Raw genomic sequence first — 27,842 nt, forward strand, 5'->3', positions numbered from 1 at the left:
AGGAATCTCCTGTTTCTATATCACTGCAAACCAAATCTTTGGAGAAGAGACTGGTGAAAGAACTGGAAGAAATATGGGGGCTATTGAGAATCATCTCATCCAGCAACTCTCCTGCATGATTTCCAGAAAAGTTCTAAATACTTCCAGTCCATCTCACCCTAAATCTCAAAACAGATCTTGTGGTAGAAGAACCTGTCTGAATGATCTCTTATATATTTTTTTTGCCCCCCAAAATAAATACATGGCTATATAGATGGTAAAAGCTTTTCAAAAATTACTTGAATTTCACAAACTATCTTTGGAATTTGTTGATAGCTTCGAAATACACTTCGTTTTTTGTTGGGCAATCTGGCTGGCTTCAGTCCTGAGACAGACTCAATCCCCACATCAGAGATGTATCTGATAGACCAGTATATACTCCATCTACTGCATGGCTTCGCTACCAAGGTAAGCACTAGGGAATGTCTGGAACTATGGACACTTGTAGCACAGAGCGGTTGATTTGTGAACTGGATAGATACATTTTTGGAGAAAACTCTTTTAACTGTTGTATTATTGTACTAGAACTGCTAAAGATATCAACTTGCGGCTTAAGAATATCCTGTCCAATAGACCAGGGGTCCCCAACCCCCAATCTGTGGACCGGTACCAGCCCGCGGCATGCCAAGCAAAGCCTCATCCATAGGATGCAGGCAGCACACAAAATCACACACTCTCCGGTCTGTGGAAAAACGTTTCTCCATGGAACCGGTCCTTGGTGCCCCAAAAGTTGGGGACCTCTGCAGTAGATCACGACTACCTGCTACTTTTCTGCCAGCATGTAAAGTTTCTCCATTCATTTCTTCACCTTTAGTAAACATTCTACGAAGTAGAAAACCTTAACATTATGCTTACCAAATCCATTAGCAAAATGTGAATAGAGAAGGAAATTACAGCTTGAAGAAGTCAGGTAGAAGGCTTGTCTTCGGAGAGCCGCATCTAACTACTAGCAGCCTATCTTCTACTGTGGATGTTTGCTGAATTAGGTCCTGCATAGCCAAGACTTGACTACTTTGGCAATGCTACAGTTAGACGTCATCTTTCTTCCTTTGAAGATGCTGAAAACAAAGCACGGGCAATCTAAACTACTATTATATCTTGGAAGGAGTAGGGATGGACTGTCAAAACCTAATTTTATTATAAGAAGGGAGACAGTTACAGGACTGGAGAAATCTTGGGACAGAATAGTATGGAGGAGAAGGAAAGGACAATAAATGGTTGGTCTGGTATTGCTTTGAGTAGTATGAAAGGGCAAAAATGATTAACTAGCTAAATGTCTATGGAGATTCTCAGTCATCCAGGTCATGGTAGTCCCAAAGGTGCTTTTTCAAGAGGCAACTGGACTTTCTTTGATTCTCCTTGAAGACATTTTGCCTCTCATCCAGGAAGCCAAGAGGCGAAACAGCTTCAAGGGGGAAAAAAAGTAAGTCCAGTTGCCTCTTGAAAAGCACTTTTGGGATTAACTAGCTGAATCTGTCAATAGTTTAGATTCTCATTAAAGATAATAATTATACTCTAATTTCTGGTGCTTCCCGTTTCCTTTCCATCTTTATTTTTCTTTGGAATCAATTACTTGCATTTTTAATTAGCTGTTGTTTTCTTCTCCTTTATTCCTTAGGTTACACAGGCATATAAGGAACATGACTATGGAAAAGTCATACGATTACTTCAAGCCTTTTGTAGTAAAGATCTCTCCAGTTTTTATTTTAGTATAATTAAGGACAGGTATGTGAACTTTTGTATCCCCTTATCAGATAAGGAAGTCTCAAAAAATGAAAAAATGCATGCTCTGTACTGCTTGTCCCCAAGATAAATTCTTCCTGAATATACAGAGTGAGATGGATTATTTTGTTACTAACATAAACAGCTAGTTTCTTCAGCTCACATGTATTTTGATACACATAAATTATTCCAACAATGTTTAATGTTTAGAAATTGTTTCCCCAATTATTTTCCTTCCTAAAATCCAGACTTTATTGTGAAGAGGAAAAAGATCCTAAACGCCGTTCGTGTCAAACAGCCTTGGCTGCAGTTTTGGATACAGTGGTTCGTTCTTTTGCACCGATCCTTCCACATCTGTCTGAAGAGGTGTTCCAGTATATTCCATACAGAAAAGGTATGAGTTATAAAACGGTTAAGAAAACAGACACTCTGCATCCAGTCTAGAGATTCTTCACATAAACCTCGTAATGTGTTGAATTCGTTAGTCATATAATTTACATTTGTGTTGTAAAAAAATAGAACGATCAATAAATATTAATTAAATTAATTAGTCATTAAAATTCTTAGCTGTAGGATGAAATCTGCATGTACACATTTTTAAAAAGAATTATATGAAATGATGTCTGACAGCTCAGTGTTGAAGCAATCCAAATAAGGGACAAGATACTCAGTTCTGCTTCCCTTCTAGTCACATTAGTACCTTAATAAAGTAATTGTCCATGCAAGTTTGCAGATTTATGGAATCATAATCAGATCACTGAATTCAAACCCTTGCTCGGTGCAAGAACTAAAATTAAGAGCACTCTTAATAGATCAGGTTCTGTATTACTGAAAATTATTGGGAAGCAGGTACATATAAACTCAAGTGTGGCCACTTAAGGCAGATGGGGAACTTTAATTCATAGAAATCGTTTCCTTGATCAGAGGCAAATATTGGTGTGCAATCTAATGAATTAACCTCAATATCTGCATCAGCTGAAGTTTTTGAGTTGTGTTCAAACAAGCCCACATAAAATGTTAACCCTTATTCTTAGCTTTATGTAGTACAATGCTGCAACTATTACAGAGCTATCTAATGCATTTGTTTTCCCCACCATTCTCTTTTGCAAGAGTCGGATAGCGTGTTTCGTTCCGGATGGATGACCACAAGTGCTGTCTGGAAGAAGCCAGGCCTGGAAGAAGCAGTGGATGGAGCATGCACAATGAGAGATGGCTTCCTTGGCTTTATTGCAGGCAAAAATGCTGCGGAATATCAGGTGATTCTGGTGATTGAGCCTGGGCTGTTCTTTGAATTAATGGAGGTAAGCAGAAAAATCATAAGCTAATATTACATCTCAACTAGTAGTTTAATTTTGAAATGTTTAAGAAAACAAAAGCCATTTATAATGCCTTAATTCAGAAAGACTTGGGAATATAAAGGGATATTCAAAGTTAATTACAAGTAACCCTCTACTTATGACCACAATTGGGACCAGAACCTCTGTCACTAACTGATGCTGTCGTTAAGTGAACCATGCCCAATTTTATGTCCTTTTTTGCTGGATCCGTCTTCTCCCATCGACTTTGCTGGTTGGCTTTGCTGGGAAGGTCCCAAATGGTAACCGTGCGATCTCAGAATGCTGCAACCATCGTAAATACATGCAGGTTGCCAAGTGCCTAAATTTTGATCATGTGACCATTGAGACATTGTGCTGGTGGTAAGTGCAGGGATTGGTTCAAAGTCACTTTCAGCACCATAGTAACTGAATGGTCATTAAAGAATGGTCATAAGTTGAGAACTACCTGTAATGGTTTGACTCGGAGATAGAAACCTTCATTTATCAGATTCATTTGTCAGATTTTGATAAGCAAGATATAGAATCCAAAGACAAGATGTAGAATAATTTTATTTGCTCAATTTCAACCCTATGATTCTATGATCTTGAGTTCAAAGGGTTTTGGTTTTCTTGCCCCAGAGACCTCCTTTGACTTCCATTGTTGTTTTTTGCTGGCTTTTCTACTTTTAGGGGACAGGATATGCAGTTCAGTAATCTTCAACCTTGGACTCTTATTGTTTGTAACCATACAAACTACTACATTTTTATTTGATGCTTTTAGTTTATTGAACTAGAGGCAAAGTATTTAAGGATTCAGATAACCCCATGTTTGTAAAATGACTGTGTATTGGGACTGTAGAGCCCTAGTCTAGTGTATATCTACAATTACAGACCAACATGATGTAGTTATGTCATGTCTTGGAGTTCTTGAATTGTAAATAAGGGTATACCATCACCATAAATTGAAATTATAATAAAAGTCCTCTGCATACATCCAATATCATAGTATTAAGCCTGAATTTAATGTTCAGTGTTCAGTCGGAACAAGCCATAATAGACTTAAGTTTGCATGTATTGCTACCAAATCACATTATGGCTCAAGTATGGTAAACCAGTCCTAGCTTATTATCTTAATGAGAACTGTCATAGACTTGTTTGCATCTGTACCCTTTTCAAAAACTAGTCAGCATGATAACTTATCATTAGGTGCTGCAACCTGAGGAGTGCTCTAGTACATCTCAGTTAAATGAAATAATGATGGCATCACAGACAATGCTGCTGACTGAAGTACCTAGAGATGTGAATACTGACGATATGATTAAAGGCACATTTCTGATAAACTTAGAAGGTAAGTAGACTTTTGTTACACATCCACATATTGAAAGTGTTTGGGCCATGTGATGATAGAACTATAGGAGGACTTCCCTTGATTTAGAGATAAGTCAGCAAAGAATGGGCTTTAATGCGGGATTAATTCGAATCTCTTCTGAAATAGGTGGCGATATCCGAGAGGAGTCTGCCTATAAAGTCATTGTTCTACCAGCTGCCAAATCAAAGTGCCCTCGTTGTCGAAAATACACTGCTGATTCAGCAGAGACTCCATGTGCACGCTGTATGCAAATACTTGGTGAGAAATGATGCCTGTTCCCATAGCGGTCAGATAGTCGGGCCTGCTAAAGCAAGATTCATATTTTGTGAAAACCTGGAATATAGAAGTATCTACACAGAAACCAACATTTTGTTTCTCCGAGAGCTGGAAAGCTAACTTTAAAATTCACGTGTATATATTTAAGCTTGTACACTTAATAAACTGCTTACTAAAATGCCTGACAGTCTTTTTCTTTCTAAGTCTGAAAAGCAGCACAGGAGGAATTCAGATCCATGAATAAGCTGGCTTTTTTTAGTTCGGTTGACTTTAGACTTTAGCACTTAGGTGGTGCAGCTTTATTGCAGTTCATGGACCTGCATGAACCTTTTTTCTATAGTTACTTCCAACACAATCAACCCCTCCCCCCTCCCCACGCAGATCACGTATCAATAAGAAAAAAGTATGTGGAACTTTCATCCTGGTCTAGATTTCTCAATCATAATTAAGAAATTACTTTCTTAAGTAACTATGTTTGCAACTGTATAGTGATAGGTATGGGTGAATGGCTCTTCCTTTGGTTTTGAAAATTGTAGCAGCCTTTTAATGAGACACTCATCTGATCCAGTTGTCAACAGTTTTCTACAGAACAGGTGAGAGTTCAGTATTCAATTAATTACTCACTGTGATTGCTAACATTTTAAGAATGATATACTATTTTACAAAGTCTCCACTCGCCCTTTACAACAGACAAATGGAAGGATTTTCATGAGTTTGGTTCTATCACCCAGTCCCATTGAATTTCAGACAACTCCGTTACAATAACTGAAGGACTACTATAGCCTCTTTTTTTTCCAGACCAAAGCTACCCAGTTGCTTCAACTATTCTATGCTAACTTCAGCACTCCCTCATCCAAGGCTTTTCAAACTTGGCAACTTTAGATACACAGACTTCAACTCCCAGAGTTCCCCATCCAGCATGCTGGTTAGGGATTTTAAGTTAAGCCATACTTCTTAAAATCAGCCCAATTTCTCAATGTTAACACTGTCAGATATTGAAATAGTTGTGGGGCAAATATAAAATTCAACATAGGGAAGACATTTGAATATACCAAACTACAGTAAGGTGTACAGCAGGGGTCTTCAAACTTGCCCCTTTTACGATTTGTGAACATTGCTGGCTGAGGCATTCTGGGAGTTGAAATCCACAAGTCATAAAAGGGCCAAGTTGGAAGACCCCTGCTGTACAGCAAAGAAAGTTGTTACAAATGAGACCAATCCTTTTACAGAAGTGATAAACTAAAACTAGATTCCAGATTTTATTTGATACTTAAAACATGAAGAGGCAGCATCTTTCTTTTTGTTCTACAATGATACTTTTTCCCACTGGACGACTTGCTCTTCATAAGTTGATACTGTTTTTATAGTGAAAATTCAGCCATAATGTAATTGTAGAAAGTCATCCTTTAATGCTGTAACTTGATTAAATGTAATTAGGCTATTGCCTCTTGATTAAATTGCCTCTTGATTAAATGTAATTAGGCTATCACTTTGAAGAAGTATTACCTAACCAGCATACATAATATGTAAGAGCTCTGATTTCTTGGCTTCTGATTGAGTTCATCTTGCTTTAACATTTAAAAAGCAGTCTATTTTCTACCATATAGGAAATTCTTAACATTTGAACAGCACTAAATTGTTCTTAAGCAAACTATTACACAAATGCTTGGTATTAGAAATAAATATTTAGAGTTATACACAAATATACACACTGTTGGTATTATCCACCAAAGGTAGATCTTCACATCTATTTATCATCTCCTAAACTCTTGAGCTGGTAGATTACCAAAGATACTTGAGACTGTTTCATCAAGATGATTCTGGTTCTTATATACAATCTTCACTTTTATTAGAGACCTTTCTAGTCACCGTGCTTCAGTTTTAGTCTTGTTGTCAAGACATTCCTTCCACAGCTTCAATTAGATGCAAAGCAACACTGTACTGACCATGGTTTTCTGGTAGGTGTTCTATCACTTTATTTACTAATTTAGCAGTTGTGGTAATTGGCACTTCTACATTTTTAAGATCTTGTGGATCCTGCAGAGAGAATTGAGACAATCTTTAGATTTCTCTACTAGAAACAGACATGCCAGATAATTTCTAAAACCCAACTGATAGATCTAAGAGAATCTCTATTCATGATTAGGAACAGCCCTGTAAACTAGTTTTATGAATTCAGTGAGGAATATCGCAGATAACCACTGCTGTAGCTTTAGGATCATTTCCAAGAATTTTCAGCCCTGCCACAGCCATTCTTAGAAGATAAAAGATGAATGACTGCAGGCTTCATGCTTTACGTGGCAGTGTGACCAGCTAAGACAGGGAAACTATAGTTATGGAACACAACCTCACCAGTTTACTTCTGGAGTTAATTCTGAGGTTATAGGAAAAACCATCTCAAAAAAGACTGCTCACCCTACCCTTAGATTAACCGTACATATGTCATCAATTCTTATCTCTGTTTTGTGCAGTGCACTGAAGTGAAATAAAGCCCCTCCTCCAACTGCTATAGGTATCATTTAGACTCAATATGAAGATGTCTGTGTGCATTGTTCAATACATTTGAACAATAACATAGATTAAATGAAGTAAGCCATCTCCATCCTTTGCACCATCCTTGTTCCAATATGCCAAATGTTGAGTGTACTACTTGTATACTGTATAAACAACTCATTAAATTCTCAGAAATAAATTACACACTCTCTCTTATGCTTCCATAGCAAAGTTCAGATTCCACTCCATATAGACTAAAGCAAAGCATGCTATTAGGGAAATATTGGTGTAATTGTGTTGGTTCCTATATTGTCCATCTAGGTTAGCATGCTGACCCTGCTTTCCTGCTGCTGAGCAACATATATTACTCTATTTTCATTTTCATGTAAGAAATTTTTTCCCATCAATTTCATATTTTTTGTACAGCACTAATAAACAAAAGTACTTATCAACTTCTTAGATTAAGGTTTTCTGAATACACTGATCCTTATTGTGCAATATGTTTAAGAGGCAGTGGATCTTACCATAGCTTTAAGCCAAGTGCAAAGTGTTGGAGGTAGTCTGGCCAACAGCTCCATGCCTTCTTTTGTTTGAGTGTGCAGTAAGGCATAGGCCAGCCTCTGTCCAGCCAGCACCAACAATTGTGATGCAAGCACTTCTTTGTCCTCTACCTGAAGAATAACCTGCATATACAAGACATTAACTATGTCAGCTGTTATTCTTGCAACACAACAATACTTGTTTTCAAAAAAAAACTTTTGAAAAGAAGCCACTAACGAATGGAGGTACGTGCAGGTCAGTCCAAGAAGACACCTCCCGATTAAGCTACTTTTAGTTTTAAAAGGTACTCTGTCAAATGTTAAAAGTATTACAGACCTGTCGCCAAAATTTAATACTGAAATGTTCAACTGTAAAAATTCTTAAAGCCAACATGCACAGGTAGCCATGTTTAAAAAGATAAAACATAACTTTTTCAATCCCTGCAATACTTACTCATTGTAAAATTTCACTCGCATTGTATAATATTGTACTGGCAAATCAAAAATGGGGTGCATAGGGAAAAAAGGGTGAAGGTCACGTGTGATTGGTTGTATTTGTGAATATGTGCATAAATATCACATACTAAAAAAATCCCTATGTATATATGGCATGAAAGAAGCACCACTACACAAACATAAAAAACTTTCTTGATCCACAAACATTTACATGCATAAGAAAGTGCAATTAGTACCAAATTTGGAAATACACAAATTTGGAGATTTCAAATGTCTCATAAATAAGCTCTCTTAGCTTCAGTGTGGTTAGTTTCTGAACAAATGCCCGAGAAGGGCTCACAAGTTTTTTCTTTTCCTGTTAATAAAAACCTAGACTTAATTCCTACTCTCCTTCCCATTTTCTGCTACAAGGCACGAAGATTGGAAGGCAGAGTCCTGAGGACACAGGTGCACTGCTCTTTTCCGTGCTATGTGTAAGAGGGCTTCTTTTCTAGATGGCACACCAGATGAATCCCCAAAAATGCTTTTTTTCGCGAGGCAACTGGACTTTCTTGTTTTTCTTTGAAGACATTTCGCTTCTCATCCAAGAAGCTTCTTCAGCTCTGACTGGGTGGTGGGGAATGGAACAATTTTTATACTCCTTGCAGACAGCTGGTCATTTGCATTCTTTTAGAGAGTCGTTGAGGCCACCTGGAGGTTTATCTGTGTCGTCAGGGTCACCTGAGTAATGCAAATGGGTGTGGAGCCTTCTTGGAACTGATGGAAGGACTGTGTGGTAGACTGGAGATAAATGATGTCATATCCCAGATAAATGCATGCAAAAACATCGGTGCCGGTGCCAGAAGTTTATTTTAGTGACAGGAGAAATTCCTCACCCCTATTAGCTGCTTACCTGCACCTGAACTCACTGGATCATGGGTGTTAAAATCAGAATTATACCTAATAATGTTGCAATGTATGTCTGTGAAAGTTGGACCATAAGAAAGGCTGAGCGCCTAAGAATTGAGGCCTTTGAACTATGGTGCTGGAGAAGACTCCTGCGAGTCCCCTGGACTGCAAGGCGATCAAAACGGTCAGTCCTAGAGGAGATCAATCCTGACTGCTCTTTAGAAGGCCAGATCCTGAAGTTGAAACTCAACTACTTTGGCCACCTAATGAGAAGGAAGGACTCATTGGAGAAGAGCCTAATGCTGGGAAAGATTGAGGGCAATAGAAGAATGGGACAACAGAGAATGAGGTGGCTGGATGGAGTCACTGAAGCAGTAGGAGTGAGCTTAAATGGACTCCAGAAGATGGTAGAAGACAGGAAGACTTGGAGGAACATTGTCCATGGGGTTGCAATGGGTCAGACACAACTTCGCAATTAACAACAACAAATATTGTCTGGACATTTTCCAGGATAGTACTCTAGTAGTACAGCTTTTCACACTACTGAATCGGTTTCTAGTAGTATAGGTTCCATATAGTCTTCAGAGGTAAATGGGTGTAGACTATAGTTACTCCTGCTCCCCAACCCACACCCATATAAAAGATGCTGCAGTGGAGGAAAAACACATGAACAGTAGTATAGACTCAAGCGATGGATCCTGATTGACCAGAATTTCATCTAAATTTGGAAGAATGGGGGTGACGACCATGGCAGCCAATTTGGGAAATGTTCTCTCCCTTAAATAAGACACGGTATTTTAACATCATAATGGTTGTTTTCTACTGTCTCCATAATCACGCAGAATAAACTTTTAATCTGCTAGAGTGCACAGAAACAGCCTCAGTTTATCCTTTCTCAAGATATAATTCCGCAAGCTTTTTTAATCAAAGGTATTCAAAATGCATCTTTGCATTTGCAGAAATAAAAACCAACCCAGGATTTGAGAGCAATATACACAAGTTTCACCAATAACCATGACAAAACTGTACAACCTTGTGTCTGCTGCTGCCCTCAACAGGCAGAAATTCATGCCTGCTGTACTATGTGCAAAATGTTTACCTCTTCTCCAAGATGATCCAGGCCATAGCTATAGAGCTCACACACATAGTGCCGTCTGATTATATCCTCAGAAATTTGAAGATGATGTGCCAGATCCAAAGCCAAGGCAGGCCAATCCCTGTCCTTCAGCAACACTGCAACTTCTTCTTCCGGTCTGTCTGTCGTCTTAGATGGAGCTTGGACCTGGGCCAATGCACTCACTAGTTTGGTTAAGAACTTGCAAAGAAAAGAAAACCTCCATATCAGTAGCAATTTGTAAAAAGTACACATATGCTTGTTCATTTCCTAACCAGATTTAACTTACTTGATGGCGTAAACTAAGCAGAGTAGGATCCACTTCTCCACTAGGCAACAATTGAATTGAAGTCAAATCTTTGAAAAAAGCATTTTTACCCTGCAAGAATGGAAGACAGAGGGATTTTGGAACCAAGATAAGAAAGTTACACTTGCTTAATGTAACTATACAATACGCAAAAGTTGTGAGAAAATGGACAGCTTCCCAGATCAACTCAGCATTAATTTCTGCTTGGAATTTATAAAGTGGATTAACCTCGATTCCTATGTAGGTGGATGAAACACAAAATCTAACTCAGTAGAACTGCCCAAAAAACTTCCAGCAACTTGTAGAGTTTTCTGTTCCAACCACAGCTTCTCATTCAATGTCCTGCATGAGTTTAAACTTTGGCCTTAGAGATACATCGTACGTTCAATTAGCTTGGATCCCTCCTTCCAGAGGCAGCAGCCTTCAACAAAGTGTCATGTCCAAATACCTTGCTATCAAAGAGAGAGAGGGGCTTCACGTTCTTCAGCGAGAACTTCATGGCTCCATACAAGACTATGCAGAGCACAGACTGGTGCTCAACCAGAGGATAATGGATGTGTTTCTGTTCAAGTGCTAACTCCACTAACGAGCTGTGCCCTTCAACAGACACCCAGGCATCTTCTGTGTCCAGCACAGGAAGTAGCATTTCATCACAGCATATATCAGCCTGATGAAGTAAGAAGAGAAAAGCATTGTTATTTTAAAAGTAATTGAACAATAGTCGCACACTGATCACGTTCAAAGAAACCCAGAGGTGAGTTGGAAAAGGAGGAGAAGGAGAATTATCAGTAGGACCAGTGGCAATAATAGCATCAAGAAATCTTACTTGAAAAATCAGAAAAATTGCACAGCTAAAAACGAAAACATTTATTCAAGTGGAATGTGGCTAAAAATTTGCATTCTATTACTATCTTCTGATTTACAGGAATCTTTCGCAACAATCCTCCCATAGGTTTTAAATGTACAGAACTATTGACAATTACTTTGAAAGTGTTCAGACTGATGAGGGATGATGAATTAGAAATAATGTGCAGTTTAGGTTGAGGAAGGAGCTGTTACCTCCATGAGAGTCTGAAGAAGATCTGAGCAAGACCCAAGGAAACAGGACACTGCGTTGTCACTCATCCCTACATCCTGTTTGAACAAAGAGGAATTCGTTTGTAAACAAAAAACAAAAAACTTTTCTTGAATACGTTTCAAAATATTTGTAGCTGGAGGAGGCTCTATTCGTAGCAAATCCCAGAAATCAACTATACATTGAATGCAAAAAGAAATGTATCTCAACAGTTAAAAAAATGAGTCACGCAAGCCTCAGTATTCAATGCATAAAATATTTTTTTAAATTTATAAAGTTCTTTGACTAAATGTTTTACATATTTTTGCATTTATTTCTATACAATTCATCAATAGTTAAGTCAAATTTATATTTAAATAAATTGAAAATGGATTTGATGTTGAACTTGATAACTGCTGCAAGACTACTAGTAGCTCAATGTTGGAAAACGGAACGTCTGCCCACTATAGAAGAATGGTCACTTAAAGTCTCAAATTTAGCAGAAATGGCCAAGATTTCCGCTTATGTGAAAGACTATTCACAAGAAAGATATATTTTGGTTTGGAGAAGATGGATAGATTATATTGAGAGTAAATATGGGACTAAAAAGTTTCATTTGGTTTTTGAGTAAATCTTAGAGTATTAATGTAGTTTATACGTTATAATAGTTTACTTATTTTTATTTATAATTATTAATATGATGTTATAATTATTGTGCTTAATACTAGTATATTTGTTTAAAAGAGAGTTAAAGGATGTTATAGATTTGTTATTCTAATAGCTGATTAATGTTAGATAGAGTATGGTTATTGTATTGTTAACCCTGTGATTGGCTCTGGGAAGTGGGGGGGAGGGAGGGGGGAGTGGAAGGGTGGGTTTTGGGGAGGGGGGGACTTATATTGTAAATTTTTTATAAAATTTTCAATTAAAAAAAAAAAGAAAATCACTAGATACATTTATCTGTCTCCAGTAATTTTTCAGGGGCATATGTTACTGGCAAGATGAAATCATAACTAAAAAATTAACCTCGTGTACTTATAAAGGCTGACCACGTGAGGATAATGAAAATTGTTTAAGATTTAAATGGGGGTGGGGAGGTACATTAGCTGGCAGCAAATACCAATCTAAAAGGGTTTTTGAAGGATTGCAAAATATCCAGATTAAAATACGGATTCTCTGAAAAAGCCCTAATCTGAATGTTTCCGCACCTTTGCTAAAGTTTCAAAAATTTAAAAAGATGCAGACACACAGGCGTATAATATATAGTTTGTAGGCTTTCACTCATAGTTGTCTCTTTAGGAGAAAGATGTCGAACCAATTCAGCACAGGGTTGCTCAGGCCCTTTCCTAGTTTGTTCTTCCAGTTGGACTTTAAAAGAAACCTGAGCAACTGACATCGGCATCATTTCTAACACAACAGAGGTGGATAATGGATAATGGAGCTTACTTTGTCAGAAACAATTCTGCATTACTCAGCCAAATCTTCTGATTGAGAAAAATACAAGATAACTGGGCCAGCAAATGCACTTGTTTGTACGTAGTAATACAAAGATTCCTTCCAATCTTAATATTTAGTGGAAAAGTTTTTGTTTTTAACTTTCTAGAGAAACCAATGAAAGCTCCTCATTCAAACCTAAATATCAGAACCACCTTATTCTTGTAAAAACATGCTTACGATGGAGGAGAAAAAATGAACAGATCAGTGCAAATCTGCTCGAAGTCATGTTTGCTTCATGGAAAGTTGTCATAATCTTAAACATGATCTTAGATTTAAAACCTAAAATAATAGGTGTCCTCTTGGGCTGGGCTCAGAGAAAGGTGAGCCAAATAAAATGATTAAATAGCTAGAAGCCAAGGCTATGACCTTAGCTTAAGTTGGCAGAAATCCCCAATTTCTGGTTATCACAGATGTAATCCGATCTTGTATTAGGATAATACATATTTTAAATAAAGAAAAAGGATTACTTGCCCGTCTGCATAATCTGTCCTTTGGTGCTTTTCCAACCTATGACAGAAATGTGTTTAGTGCAGAAGGACTCAATACATTAATATATTCCATCTCTACAAATAGGTTAAGTTGCCACCTCTTTTCACCACAAATAACATTTTTTTATTTAAAAAAAAACCCTCATAAAAGGAGAAAAGGCACTGGTTTCCTACCCTATTCCCCCCTGTCCACTTCCCATATGTTTATGCATATGTGTGAAATAACATATCTTTTAAATTATGACTAATAGTTAAGTCATAGTGCTTTGCCATAGAACTAATTATTTCAAACTTTTAATTAACTAATTAGTAAATCAATCTAGCCAGACTAATCTTAGTGATCAAGTGATAGGGGAAAAACAGTTCACTGATGGACTTCAACAGCAGTAAGAGACAAGATGTTAAAAGTCACTGAGAAACTCGGTTTGAAGAGATAATGTGTTCAGTAGTTTGTTTTTTTCGTAGAATTCTGAGTGCAGGATCCACTTTTGGGGAGGGGGGGGAATCAACTGGTTGCAAAAGGAATTGACTGACTGGCTTGTCACCAAGCCAGATGCCATGGGCTGAGAGAAAATGACTGGCCCACAGTGACCTAGTTGCCTTTCATGGCTAAGGCAGACTAGAACTCACAGTCTTATTTCTAGCCTTAAGCATTCTCCTGAATTACTGATCCTAAAAGCTGCTGACTGCCTACTGACAGGAGTAGGTCTGTAATTGAGGGTGGACTGCATGACTACCATGTGAATCCAGAAAAAGATTTAGCTTGTTGACAGATGTAGCAAGCATGCCCACATCTCTTCTGTAGTATGTATTACTTTTCCTAATGGCTTTCAATTCACAAGAACCAACAGTTCTACTTTCTAATGTTTTGGTCAGACACCACCTTGTATGCTCTGTGTTGTTTTGCACCCCACATATGGTAATAATATTCAAGTATCTGAATGCAATTCACAAAGAAAGTCAAGCTCTTTTCTCCAGAATGCCAACAATGAGATAATGGAATTAAATTAAAAGAAGGCAGATGTCAATTGAGTATCAGAAAAACAATTCAGTAACAGTAAACAGTGTTTAATAGTGGAACCAAATTTCCCTCAGAAGTAATTAGCTCCTCTTCATTGAGTAGGCAGAAGTAGAAGCCTCATAGCTTCTACCAAAATTGTATAACTTAGATTCAGTCATAAGAAAGGTTTGAATTTAGCAACCTAAAAGTCTAAGCCCATAGAGCTAACCAAGTTTCATTTACTGAAAGACAGCCCTTGTACTGGTATGAAAGTGATATTAGATATTCTATTTAACTTGTTTTTGTAACACAATGCAATAAGTACCTTGTCCATTAAGTAGGTAGCAGCAGAAAGCCTTTTCACTATGAATGTGTTCCACATCATTAGAGCAATTCCTGAAATAGTTACACAAATTTAGGTCTGGCTGAAAGCAATATCAATGGTTTTGCCAGGTGAACTCATAGATAGCACATTTTTAAAAATACTAATAATAAATATTTATACAGTTTACTTATATATAAATACCAGGCAGTTTCATTAACAATGTAACAGTAATTGATTAAGGCTGGTACTAACAATTTCAGCATATGAAAGCCAACATAAAATATGTGCTTTTAGAGAACACTGAAAAATCTAAAGTGTCTGGACCTGATGTACAACTAAGAGTATGTCTTTCCACAGAATCAGTTCACCACAGAGGTCTACTTGCAAATGGCCATTAAGTGGTAACCTGAAAACCATGGTTAAAGATCCATGAGGGAGGTAGAGAGTTGAGTATCAATACTTTCATTAAATGTGTAGGAATTTTGATTTGTGAGAGGCTCAGCCTTTCTCATATTTCCTGTATTTGCAAGTAGCAGTGTGTTACCATGAGAGATCTACAAATTATTTATAAATTAATAAGCAGTACTAATATAATGGGGCACTGACAAACATGACCTCCAATGTTTATTGTGAACCAAATCCAGCTTTGACACTGACTTGAGAATACTTCAATACTTCCAAGCTGTTTTAATTTGCAGATAAAATGACAGCTGTGGACCCCTCAACACATAGTTAATTCTGAATCAAATTCTCTATTTCTCATTGACACATCCAAAATACTTTCTTTATTCTTACCATGTTGAATATGAGCATTATCAATGCATCCGAGATGTTCTATGGATCTTATGAGAAAACATGCTTCCTTGGATTAGAAAAACAGAAATAACCAATATTACTCAATTCAATGAAGCACATAAACAATAATCTCCCAACTACTTATTAAGTATTTTAATTTATTTCAGATTTTGTTATAGAGAATATTTTCTGCATTCAAATCTTTATGACCAGATAGTGTAGGCCTTGACACACACAAATACTATCTATTCACAGAAACAAATAAAAAAAACTAAGGTTCTGTATTTTTTTTTCAGCTTTGTTCAAAGGTTATTCAGGCAGAAACAACCGCAACTGAATTCACTCTTCTCAAAGTTTGAAGGAAAAGTTATAACAACCATAAAGCAGCATATAATGGGACATATCTTATAAATAATTTCTAAATATTCTGATATATTATTTAAGGTTATTTGATATATTTCTGCATCTATTTTAATTACCATACCTGGCAAATTGCAGCAAAGTTGTAACATGATAAAGTACAAATTGTATAGTTGACATATAACCTTTCATTGAAATAGTTTCTGTATAAACACAAAGTGTCCTTTGTTTCGATCTTTATAACTGTGACAGCTCAATATAGTAGTGCTAACTTGGGAAGGGTATTTATATAATATCACATCTAATAAATTATGACAATATCAATGTGCAAAATGTGCCTTATCACTGTGAAACAAAGAGGATACGATACCCACATACCAAAATAAAATTATTATACAATCATAAGGATGAATGGGAACTTGGAGGTCTTCTAGTCCAACCCCTACCCAAGGCAGGAGCCCTTATACCAACCCACATAAATGGTTGTCCAATCTTTTCTTGAAAACTTCTAGCAATGGAGCATCCATAACTCCAGGAGGCACTGACAGAAAATTATTCCTTAATTTCAGTTTGAATCTCCCTCTGATAAGATTCCACTCATTGCTTCTTGTCCTGCCCTCAGATGCTATGGAGAATAAATCACTCCTCTCTTCCTTATGATGGTCCTTCCACTATTGGAAGATGGCTACCATGTCACCTCGTAAGTTTTTTCTTCATTAGGCTAAATATACCTAGTTCCCTTAACTATTCATCGTAGGATTTAGCCTTCAGACCCTTTGTTATATTTGCTGCTCTTCTCTGCACTCTTGCTAGGGCTTCACATCTTTTTTGTATCGTGGTGAAAAGAACTGGATGCAATATTCCAAGTATGGCCTCACTAGTACATATAGACCAGTCCTATCACTTCCTGTGATCTTGATGCTATCCTTCTGTTGATGCAGCCTAAAAGACTGCACTGGCTTTTTTGGCACTTTTAAAGCAATTTTTTTTAGCCTACATATTTTCTACCTACAGAGCCTGAATAAGAAATAATGAATTACTTTTATTATCTGAAAATGTCAGGTAAGATCATGTGTATCATAAAAAGCACAAGGAGTAAGGAAATGAAAGGCTTCTTTTACCTCTGGGTCTTTGTTCCACTGTACAACATACTCCCAGCAGGAATGTGCATGGAGTACATCCATCTCCAGGCTGCAAGGAAACTGTTCATATGCTAAACGGAGTAGTTCTGGGAACATGTTTTAAAAAAGGATGAATATTATTTTGCATTCCATTGCTGCAATAAACAGAAATAAAGAGCATGCCTGAAGGTATTTTTTTATACCTAATATGGACTTCATGCTTGGCTGGTCTTCTTCATCCTCACCTACAAAATTGCTGTCAGTCTGCTGTGGTTCCTCCTTGCTTTCTGCTTCATTTTTCTGTCGACCTAATCTGAGTAAGGACAAACTGAGGTCTTGCTTAAAAATCCATTTGGCTACACTGTCAGCAATGCCTCCTAAAGAAAAATCGAAACAGTCTAGGATCAGTTTGCAAATACTCAGAAAACAATGGTTCTTTCTATTGAAACCTTAAACTATGGAATTTGCTGCCATCGAATATAGTAATGCACAAATAGGCAGACGAGACTAGACACATTCATGGAGCACTTAGTTCTCACTGGCTACTACATTAGGGATTTCCTTTTATCAATGAACAGCTAAAACGTTTATAAATATAGAGGCCTTTTGACTGTACTACTTCCTAACTTACAAGTGACTTGCATTAAAATACTATATCTTAATGTGGACTCTTTAAATAGTTGATCAACGATTTGTCTATATTTGTGCCTCTAGGAGTGTGGATTGCTTTTCTGTGCATATTTCAATGAGTATAAAATGAAAATAGTTTGAAGGACAGTGCCTGGGGGTTCAGCATAGTCAGGGAATGCTGGTAGCCTTCTGAACTTCCCCTGTTTCTTTTCTACCTCTCATGCTAACCGACCCTTCTCAGACTAGCTGGCCCTACAGGTTTTGAGGAGACTATAAACCTGTATCAACACTATACCTTTCAAACCAGAGAGTTCTTATATGAAAACGACACTAGATTCCAGTGCACGATGGAAGAAGTAAAACTGGAATGAACTGGACCGCTCGGGGTGGGAAGGGGAATCATCCTACACAGACCAAGCTTCATGTGCCAATGTGGCAATTAGGTGGGCTATTTGTTTGTTTATTATTCTATGTGCATAGCCATTTCTAATTCTATTTATTATGGAATTTGGACTTTATTAAGGATAAAATGGTTGAATCCAGCTCAGACTGTTCACAAACAAAACTATTCATGCCATGAAACTATCCCCAAGTGGATTTCACTGGAAATACACTGACTGTATTTCTCAGTCCCCTCTCTTTTCTGCAATTTCCTATTCCATTTCACACATTACTCTGGGGATTTTCTTGGGCTGAGTCCCGAGTAGCTACCTTGGGAGAAGAAATTAATGAAAACTCCCCCCCCCTTTCTAGCCCAACCCTTTGGGGGGGGGGGAAATCACCTTTTCCTCCTTCAAGCAACTTCTTTACAGAAAGTCTCCCGAGGGGCTCAGCCTGCAAAGAAGAAGCTGGGCTTGTCTTCTTGCTCACTTTACTATTCAGAAGTGTCTGAAGTATTAGGCAATCCTCTAACTGTTTCAGGAGAAGCTTCCAGTATTCTATATCAAGAGAGAGGGCTTCCCAGGATTCTGTATCAGCACCTACAGTTATTTGGGGAAACTAATAAAAAAAATTGGCTTGTCAACTTCTCATATTATCAAGCTGACATTTTACATATTGCGCGCAAAAAGTCCAGATTTACAAACTTCAAAGATGAAAGAAGAAAACAAATTACAGCTTTCTGACATATGTTCAGCACATATGTATTCCATTCATACTTGCTATTTTTAAGAAGGTTCCCTTAGAGATGAAAAATAGCAAGAGATGCACCTTCAGTAAACACACATAAGATGTTTACACATTTCATATTAAATTGCCAGACGTTTAAATTGAGCATGGAAAGAAGCAGGCTTAATCTGCTTAATCTAATAATATAAAGGGCAAAGGGGGAGACCTACATCCCTTCATCTCCTTGGAGAAAGGACATGATAATATAAATATGTGTATTATTATCTGGGTTCACGAAGGGCTGAGACACAGTATGAGCAAATTCAAAAACAGTCAACTTTTGTTTAGTAAGAAATAACATTTTTATTTTGTTTATATTACATTTTTCTAGCAATACCGATGCTTAATGTGCTTTTTAACAATAATAAACTATAAAGCAATTGTAACTTAAAAATGTAAACAAATGAATCAGGGCAAGATAAAAGATGTCAGCACTGAGCCAGTTAAAAGTTTCTTCTAAAAACAAACCAGGAGATGCCAAAATTTTGTTGGCATCTGCTAGTGAGAGAATTGCAGAACTCCTAGCCTCTTTGAACAGCACATTCAAAGGCCTGGAAGTAGCTGTATAGAATTTAGTACAGCCCATTTCATAGTATTCATAATGGGTAAGTAGCATATGAAATTCATTTGCATGCAGTATTGCCTGTATAAATAAATAATGAGACCTCACTTGTACATTTTTCAAGATATTTTATAATTGGATGTTTAGCATCAAGTATTAAGAGTTGACTTTTGGGGGGAAAGCCATTTTTTGCTATGTAGGCAAGGACAGAATCTGAAGTTACCTACCTTTTTTTCTGCAACGCTATCACTTATCTGTGCTGTTACTGAATGCCCAACATGCGCAAATACCAAAGCAGCGCCGTTATTCTCAGACTGAATACAGGCTGTTCTCATCTGCTGCCACCAGGGGGAAACGGACTGAGAATCCCATGAAACCTCTATAGCAACCAGAATCAAAAACATGCATATGGGATGTCAACAACAATTAAAAAAATACATTTACTATAGAAAGGGAAACTTGTTTACTGATAGACTGATAGAAAAACAAAGAGTTGGCCAAGGATATCTGTACATTTGGAGCTGAGCATCTGCAGAGAGTATGGAAGATGACCTTGATGGAGATTTACAAGATCTATTAACAAAGTGAAAAGGTGACAAGAAAGGAGAGGAGATACCGCACATCAAGCTTGCAAGATTGATTTCAGCTATACAGGAAGGCTAAAACTACATTTATTGAGAGTGGCTATAATACCAGAATCTTACAAGTCCGATCACGCTATACCTCTTCCCCCTTTTTATAACCTTGTGAATTAGGGAGATCGCTACCTGAACCTCTTCCATATTTTCTATCTGTGTGGATTTAAGAAGTATTTCATTGCTGTAGTAAGAGATCTTGCAAATCTCCATTAAGGTAATTTTCTTAACTGTCAACAATATGTGGGCATTCAGATCTTCTCAATAACATCATAGGAATTAATTGTTTGCATGCAGTGTTAGGTCTTTATTAACAGCTATAATTTCTGTTTTCAATCTCGGGCAACAGAAACTGAGCATATTCACTGAACTTCTCCCACCTGTCATTCTGCTCAGAAGGGATAACGCAGCTTGAAGGCAGCAAACGGACTGGACTCTTTGAAGAACGGTCTTTTCCTTGGAAAGCCACACACTGAGCAGAAGAGACTAAAAAAAGAGATAGGACGTTTAAGAGGTTTAATGAGAATGGATTTAGGAGATCACCTCTCCAATCAATTTAGTAAAATCTTCTAAACAAAACAGAAGTTACTTCAATGATAATCTGCTGGCCTCTGCATTAATATCGTTATTATCCTCCAGAGGCATACAGTATTTCAAATGATAGTCAAGTATATTTGTTCAGTCATTCTTTCTCATTTTAATCACGATTTAATTGGGACCCCAGTCCCCTTAACTTTCACATTTACATTCCACAAAGAGTTATTCTAATTTTGTAATGCCAAACATTTTTCTGATGTTTTTGATCAATTTTACTTAATCTGGTTAAGCAAAATTGCTTTTAATTCCTCTCACATATGTCTCAACAAAGTAGATAATCTCAACAGAATTTTAATCCATAAAATATAGGGTTTTTTTATTTTAGTTACATGGCAACTAATTGTGTGTTGTATGTATCCTGTCAAAGAATTCCTCCTCCCCACAAAGGTCTAGGGTTCACTGGTTTCCCAGGCCTCAATTAAATTCCAAAGAAAGATACCATAAGGAAATTCCTTAGTATGGGGTTTCTTCAAATCAGAAAGCATGAATAATTGAAAAGAGTGCAAAGAATGAAAAATATGTTTAACAAGAAATAAAGTGAAGCAGTCTTAAATCTTGCAATAATAATTAAGATCAAAACAATTATCACAAATGTGTCTAAGTTCCCCGTGAATAAAGTAGGTTATTTGGCTATAACTTTTCATAGAATACAGTACAGATAATTGAACAAACTACGTTGCATTACATTCTTGATTAAATTATCTTTCTATTGATATATAATTTTATGGTACTACTCCCAAAAAAAGTAAGTGTTATTAGCCATCATACCTCAAAAATCCACTTTTCCCAAAAGGTTTCCACAATTTTGGCCACTAGTGTATAAATGTCTCCCCCCCCCCCCGCCTCTTCCATGTTTTAATTCTCTTCCTCACCCACTTTATGCTCTAATTTTGATTCTTATTCATCTATTTCTCATATATTGGCCATAAACCAATGAGCAATTAGAATATAGGCCTAATGACCACAATAAAGAATGAAACAGGCAACACTCACCAATAATATCTGGGGGCTAAATCCTGCAGACTCCAGAGTTTGACACATTTCTTCTATTGAGCTTTCTCCATGTAAACATTTCCAGAAAAAAAACCCTCCTGTACATACACATAGAAGACAGACATTTTTTTTTATTCAACCCCGTTTCACCCATTACATCTTTCTGATTGAAAACAGAACAATCTATCAGAAGGTGGAGATCAGACCTATTCATAGTGAGAGTAAGTTACATCAATGAGAGGTATTTATATTATGCATTCTCCTCCTGTTTACAGGTAGTCCTCAATTTATAGCCATTCATTTAACAATGGTTCAAAGTTATGACAGCCTTGATAAAAGTGATTTACAATCTGTATTCACACTTATGATTACTGCATTCCCCCCCCCCCATGATAGCATGATCTCAATTTGGGTGTTTGGCAACTGGCTTTTATTTATGATCAGCTGCAGCATCCTGTTGTTGCATGATAGCAATTTGCAACCTTTTTTTGCAGATTTGCAACAGAAAACACACATCGGGGAAGCTGGAGTCACTTAGCAACAATATGATTCACTTAACAAGAGGCAGAAAACTTGGGTCCAGCTCGACTTATGATTGCAATGACTTATGATGGAAATTCCAGTCCTAATTGTGGTTGTAAATTGAGAACTATTGGTACCTCGTTCCCATTGCACTAAACCAATGTCATTTCCATTGCATAGATCGAAGCAAATCTTTAGTCTGCTCTGTAAAACATAAAGAGTACTTCCTAATATTAATGTTTTCAGGGGGCTCCTTCGGAAAAATTTTCTAACTAAATTCAAAAAAAATAAATCTGTTACGCAAGTGGAGAAGCTCCTTAGCCAAGGTCTCCTTAATAATCCAAGCTCCTACCTAAAGCCACGTATTCCTTGTCATCTAGTTTTTTCACATTAATTGCATCTTTTTCATAATCCAAGTAATCCAAGAAAGTTTTCACAGGCAGCATTCCATCTTCATCCTCCACAAAATGTACTGAAGGCTGAGTATTCTGCTGTTTGTACCTCTCAAGTAACATCTGCAGCCGAGTGAATTCTTTTTCATCTAACCGGAGTAGTTTAGCCAAGGTCTTAAAAGCATGAAATAAGAGAAAATCAGATTTGCCTTTGAAACCGCTCTCATATTCACTCATCACAATTTCTCTGATAATCAATTTTGATTTAAGATATTTTGCTAAGTAGTTGTTATGTTGCATGGTTGAGGATACTTTTCCCAATATTCCTTGTATCATTCAGAAAATATTGAGAGGTCCTTACTTACACTGAATTTATTTCATGCAACAATTGGATTTATTGATATTTCTAAAAAAATTGCTTGGACATCTGGTATAGCTCACATTTCAAATACGTAGCTGCCCATTAGTTAATAAATAAAAATGTTAGAAATATTTAAAATATATTCTATTTTGAACTGGATCCATACACTGAAGTAACCTAGAATACTAACAGAAATAATTTAATTCTAGTCATAGGTCAAAGCTTTCCTAAAGAAGACTATTGAAAAGAGCATCCTAAGAGAACTTCAAATTATTCCATATAATTTTGTGAAAAGCAAAAAAGATCTCATAAGAAATATAGTATACCACAAAAAGTAAATTACACTGACCAATTACTGACCAATTCTAGTGCCATTAATTTTTATCCTCTTTTATAATTTTATGCCTACAAAAAGCATAATACATAAAGTAAGGCTTGATACTTCCCTTAAGTTGACATGTTAAACACCAACACAATTAAGATGTCAGTTTTTTGATAAAATATTTCCTTAATGCAGAATATTGGCAGTTCCAATTTCAGCATAGTAAGTTCAATGAGCTGAGTTCAATGCTGCAGATCCACCTGCAGCATTGTGCAGATCCTTGTGCAGCGCACAGAAGTCCAAGACAGAAGAAGCAGGAAGACTATGAAAATCTTAGTGCTCTCTGACCTTGGTTGTTTGCTTGCAGACATTTTATAACTGAACTTGATTAGTGCTACAGGAAGCACTGATGATGTGACCTAGTTGGGTAATGAAATGTCTGCAAACAAACAACCAAGCTTAGAGAGCACTCCACAGTTCAACACTGACCTACAAAAACTGTCTTTTTTCCTGGAGAAGGAAGATTCCATTGTGCTCACAAATTCTACAAATGCATGACTCTTATATACCTTGAATATATTTTCATTTTTAAAAAAAGGTCTGTATGATTTTTATATACATGTCTGCATTTCAAGAGTGTTTTTCTTTTCATAAAATCAAAGTTTCACAGTACTTACGTTATCAGATGGCTCTGTCTCAGGCTGCATATTCTGCGAATTTAAATCGCTGACTGACTTGTGAAGCTGCAGCAGTTTTAGTTTATTTGTACAGAACTGTAGCAGCCCTTCATCAATATAATCCATCTCTAGACAGAGCGACAGAAAGAAAATAATGCTCATTAGTCTCAGTGAATGTGCAATTGAGCTGTTAAGCTTTTCTGCAGCTTCAAACAGCCTGCTAAGTAGGATATTTTCAGTGCACAACAGCCTGGAAGAGGATACCGTTTCAATAAGTTAAATCCTGGATAGGTTTTGTCTATAGGCAAGTAAAGTGTCAACTTCCCTTTAAACACACAGTTGAAATCAAATCCAAATCAAAGAAAAAGCAACATTTGAAAGCTTGTAATAACAAGTATCTAAGGAATATGTTTGTATGAATTCTCCATCTTACAGTGCTCATCCACAAGATGAATCTCCTACAAATCTATCTCCTGATCATTCTTACTTCATTTATTTTATTTCCATAGTCGCCATCTCAACAAGTGATTTGCCTTCCAGTGTTGAAAAATGAGCATTCAATCCACCATCGTTAAGAGTTCTCCAGATTTTTATTTGAAGAATTTAATATTTTTACTGCAGCTTTTCCTCCTGAAGCAACCCAAGCCTTTCGAACAAGAAGTGTGGGCTTACCTTCATAAATATCATTAATTGTGTTGTCTCAATTTCTTATTTTATACAGCTGGAACCAAGTCATAATCCTTGGGCTGCCTTGCAGTCTTTATCTGCTTTAGGATCCTATCTAAAAATTGTATCAGTTTGCCAGAATTCCTTGGTGGATTTTCTAGCCAGCACAACTGTCCTTTCTGCTGAAACCTTGGTCTCTCGCTTCAATCAGATGGCTGATATAGTCACTCTGGATACCCTCCCTGCCTCTATTACTAGTTCAAAAGACCTTGGTATGAAAGAATATGGAAGACAGCAAAACTGGAGGTGGAAGAACATAAAGATGATTAGAGCTCATCCACACTGCAAGTTAAAGAAAGGACGATGCTACACAGAACATTATAATGGATCTTAAAATGAATTTATCTGACATAAACTTCAAAGGAAGAATACAAGCAAATCTCCAGTGATATACTTATGAAAATATTTGATACAATCATTCATTTTAAACCACACATTACATATGTTTCCAGTGAGCAATTTCCATTTTTGAATGATGTCAAAACAATCCCTGAAGGAAGAGAATTATTTGATTCTGAAATGTTTCTGCCATATACTACTGTATTCCCTTGTTCTCCTGCAAGGGTATCAAAATGCTACACTAGAGTTCAGGAGAGGGCAATTAATTTTTTGAAAGGGCCACATGAGAAACTGGGACTTTTGTGGAGGGCCACCAATGCTGCCATTCCACCCCATCACTCCGCCAATGCCCTGCCCCTGTCCCGATGCCACCCCATCCCCAAGGGCAACGCCCCCCTGCCAACGCCAATGCTGCAGGCCAGACAGCAATAGTCAAAGAGCCAGATGTGGCCCATGGACCATAAAACGCCCAGGTCTGATATAGTTCCTTAGAGAATTGTACTTGTTTCTTTCAACAGCAGAAACAAGACCCACAATATTATCAATGACTATTATATTCTTTCAAGGGGGCATAATTGAATCCTTAATTCTGTATATTTTTGTGACATAATGGGCAGAAAAGAAATATTCACTTACCCTGATTTTTTAAGGTCTCCATCAGTGTTTGTGTGATGTTCATCAGAAAAGATAATGGCAAGCGCTCATTTGCCAGGATGCTTTCTAAAGCCTATCAGTAAAATATAACACAGACTTTCACATGTCATGCTACTATTTTTAAAAATATCTAGTAATAGTTTATATTCTGGTATGTATCATATGCTTCTATATTGCTTAACTTTAGTTTCTCCTGAGCTGGAAACTTTGCTGGTCCTAAAGTAGACCCTAGGAGACATGCAGCTATCAAGAGAAAAATATGAAATGCCAATGAAATGACTTCTTGGTTTATGATATATCTTACTACAGAAATGATCATACTTTATAAACTAGATTTATGCACTGTGTAAACACAGGAACTGTGTTATAAGTAAATCCAGTTTGGAATTATTTTTAAATTATTTTATGTCATGCAGTCTTCCTTCAGGCAGAGCAAGTACAGTAGCTGCTGAGGGGCTAAAATCAAATCTATAACAAGCAGGAGAAAATCAAGACCCAACACTGTCAAACCTGCACAGTGACAGAAAAGAAAACAGCTCCCTTTCTTATAGTCTCTCTTTCAATTTAAATAATTACAATGTGTGCACAGTATTCAGCTTTTCTTCCAGTAAGTATTGCCAAATTCCATCCTGCCAGCACCCAGGAGGGCAAGAATTTGAAGCAAATCACTGCTAGTAAAACACTCTAATCACTAATATAAAAATGGAGTTCAAAACAAATTTTAAAAGAGAGTAACAGACATTAATTTGCAGATATAAAGCAGATTAGCCTGCCAAATAATGCATTTCCTAATTACCTGTTTTTTAGTAGCAGGATATTTAACATCCAGTATTAATTCCTTTACTTCAACCTCAACCGTATCTGGAAAGAAAGATAACAAATATAATTTCAAAAAATCATTGAGACATGTTTTAATCACAGGAGGTTCTATATTCACGTTCTTCCTCTCATAAATAACTGGGAACAGAATACTATTTGCTTAAGGCCAAATACTTTACAGCTAGCTACTTCTGACTGGTATAAACTTAAAATTCCTGGTTTTTCTGCTTTGTCACAGGACATCGTGATGAAGATGTTTGCACTGCAGACAAGTCAGGATATGCTCCAATCCAGTTAACACCAAGTAAAATAGTCTGTGTTTCTTGTAATCCTCTTATCTCAAGTGATCTGATGAAATGTCTTTCTCCAGCACCCTGACTGCTTTGAGGAGTTAGCTTCCCCATCTTCACAACAACCTCCAAGAAAGTTCACTACACTGAAGCCATAGAACTGTGATCAAAACTACCACAAAGACTGGCACAGGAAAATAAGAAAATAGAGTAAGACAAATGAACTCTTGAGAAACTGATAACTGATAGTTCAACACCCCAGTCATACTTATATTATTATTATATTAGATTTTTATCCCACCTTTATTACTTTATAAGTAACTCAAGGCAGTGAACATACATAATACAGGTAGTCCTCAACTTAGGACCACAACTGAGCCCAAAATTTCCATAACTTAGCAAGACAGTTAAATGAGCTTTACGAACTTTCTTGCCACATTTGTTAAGTGAATCACTGCAGTTAAGTTAATAACAACTTTGCTTGTCAGAAGGACATAAAAAGTGATCACATGACCCTAGGACACTGCAACTGTCATAAAGACATGCCAGTTGCCAAGTGCCCCAATTTTGATTACGTGATCATGGGGACGCTACAACGGTCATTAAGTCAATTTTTTCAGTGCTGTTGTAACTTTAGTCAATAAAAAATGGTTGTAAATCGAGGACTATATGTATGAAGCAACATCGATAGGGAAGGAAAACAAGATTACAAAAAAGAGGTGGTGGAGGCAGGCAGGAAACATGAGAAAGAAACTCAGACTAACTTTGCCTTCATTACCCTAGATAGAAGACTGGCAACCAATGCAACTCAGAGAACTAAGGTGTAACATGGGCTGTTCTACAACTGCACATAACTGCACTTTGCATCAGCTTAAATTTTTATGCTGCCCATCTCCCCAAACTGCTTGGTGGTTACACGTTATATAACAAGTATAAAAATAATTAAAACATTAAAAGTACACAGTTTACACCCATGTGAAGCATATTACAGTAGTCC

General features: G+C 36.9%; 2 protein-coding genes across 2 annotated transcripts in view; one reads left to right on the forward strand and one right to left on the reverse strand.

Annotated features, from left to right (window-relative positions):
* The window catches only part of IARS2 (isoleucyl-tRNA synthetase 2, mitochondrial), a 34,584-nt gene extending 29,680 nt beyond the window's left edge, over positions 1–4,904 (forward strand). The window contains exons 18-23 of the mRNA XM_015821379.1: positions 316–447; positions 1,658–1,764; positions 2,010–2,155; positions 2,872–3,062; positions 4,284–4,425; positions 4,573–4,904. Of these exons, the coding sequence (XP_015676865.1) occupies positions 316–447; positions 1,658–1,764; positions 2,010–2,155; positions 2,872–3,062; positions 4,284–4,425; positions 4,573–4,715 (861 nt within the window). The 3' untranslated portion in view covers positions 4,716–4,904. The remainder of the gene's footprint in view (positions 1–315; positions 448–1,657; positions 1,765–2,009; positions 2,156–2,871; positions 3,063–4,283; positions 4,426–4,572) is intronic.
* A 1,055-nt stretch (positions 4,905–5,959) lies between these two features.
* The window catches only part of RAB3GAP2 (RAB3 GTPase activating non-catalytic protein subunit 2), a 63,467-nt gene continuing 41,584 nt past the window's right edge, over positions 5,960–27,842 (reverse strand). The window contains exons 17-35 of the mRNA XM_015821380.1: positions 26,533–26,597; positions 25,719–25,809; positions 24,018–24,145; positions 22,618–22,831; positions 21,744–21,841; positions 20,534–20,639; positions 19,746–19,897; positions 18,572–18,788; positions 17,363–17,536; positions 17,160–17,266; positions 15,679–15,745; positions 14,884–14,954; positions 13,542–13,577; positions 11,579–11,653; positions 10,968–11,186; positions 10,502–10,591; positions 10,198–10,413; positions 7,740–7,898; positions 5,960–6,759 (exon numbers count right to left, since the gene is read on the reverse strand). Coding sequence (XP_015676866.1) covers positions 6,616–6,759; positions 7,740–7,898; positions 10,198–10,413; positions 10,502–10,591; positions 10,968–11,186; positions 11,579–11,653; positions 13,542–13,577; positions 14,884–14,954; positions 15,679–15,745; positions 17,160–17,266; positions 17,363–17,536; positions 18,572–18,788; positions 19,746–19,897; positions 20,534–20,639; positions 21,744–21,841; positions 22,618–22,831; positions 24,018–24,145; positions 25,719–25,809; positions 26,533–26,597 — 2,429 coding nt within the window. The 3' untranslated portion in view covers positions 5,960–6,615. The remainder of the gene's footprint in view (positions 6,760–7,739; positions 7,899–10,197; positions 10,414–10,501; positions 10,592–10,967; positions 11,187–11,578; positions 11,654–13,541; positions 13,578–14,883; positions 14,955–15,678; positions 15,746–17,159; positions 17,267–17,362; positions 17,537–18,571; positions 18,789–19,745; positions 19,898–20,533; positions 20,640–21,743; positions 21,842–22,617; positions 22,832–24,017; positions 24,146–25,718; positions 25,810–26,532; positions 26,598–27,842) is intronic.

The sequence above is a fragment of the Protobothrops mucrosquamatus genome, unplaced genomic scaffold, assembly GCF_001527695.2.
Source record: "Protobothrops mucrosquamatus isolate PMUCROS unplaced genomic scaffold, P.Mucros_1.0 scaffold1318, whole genome shotgun sequence".
Lineage (NCBI taxonomy): Eukaryota > Metazoa > Chordata > Lepidosauria > Squamata > Viperidae > Protobothrops > Protobothrops mucrosquamatus.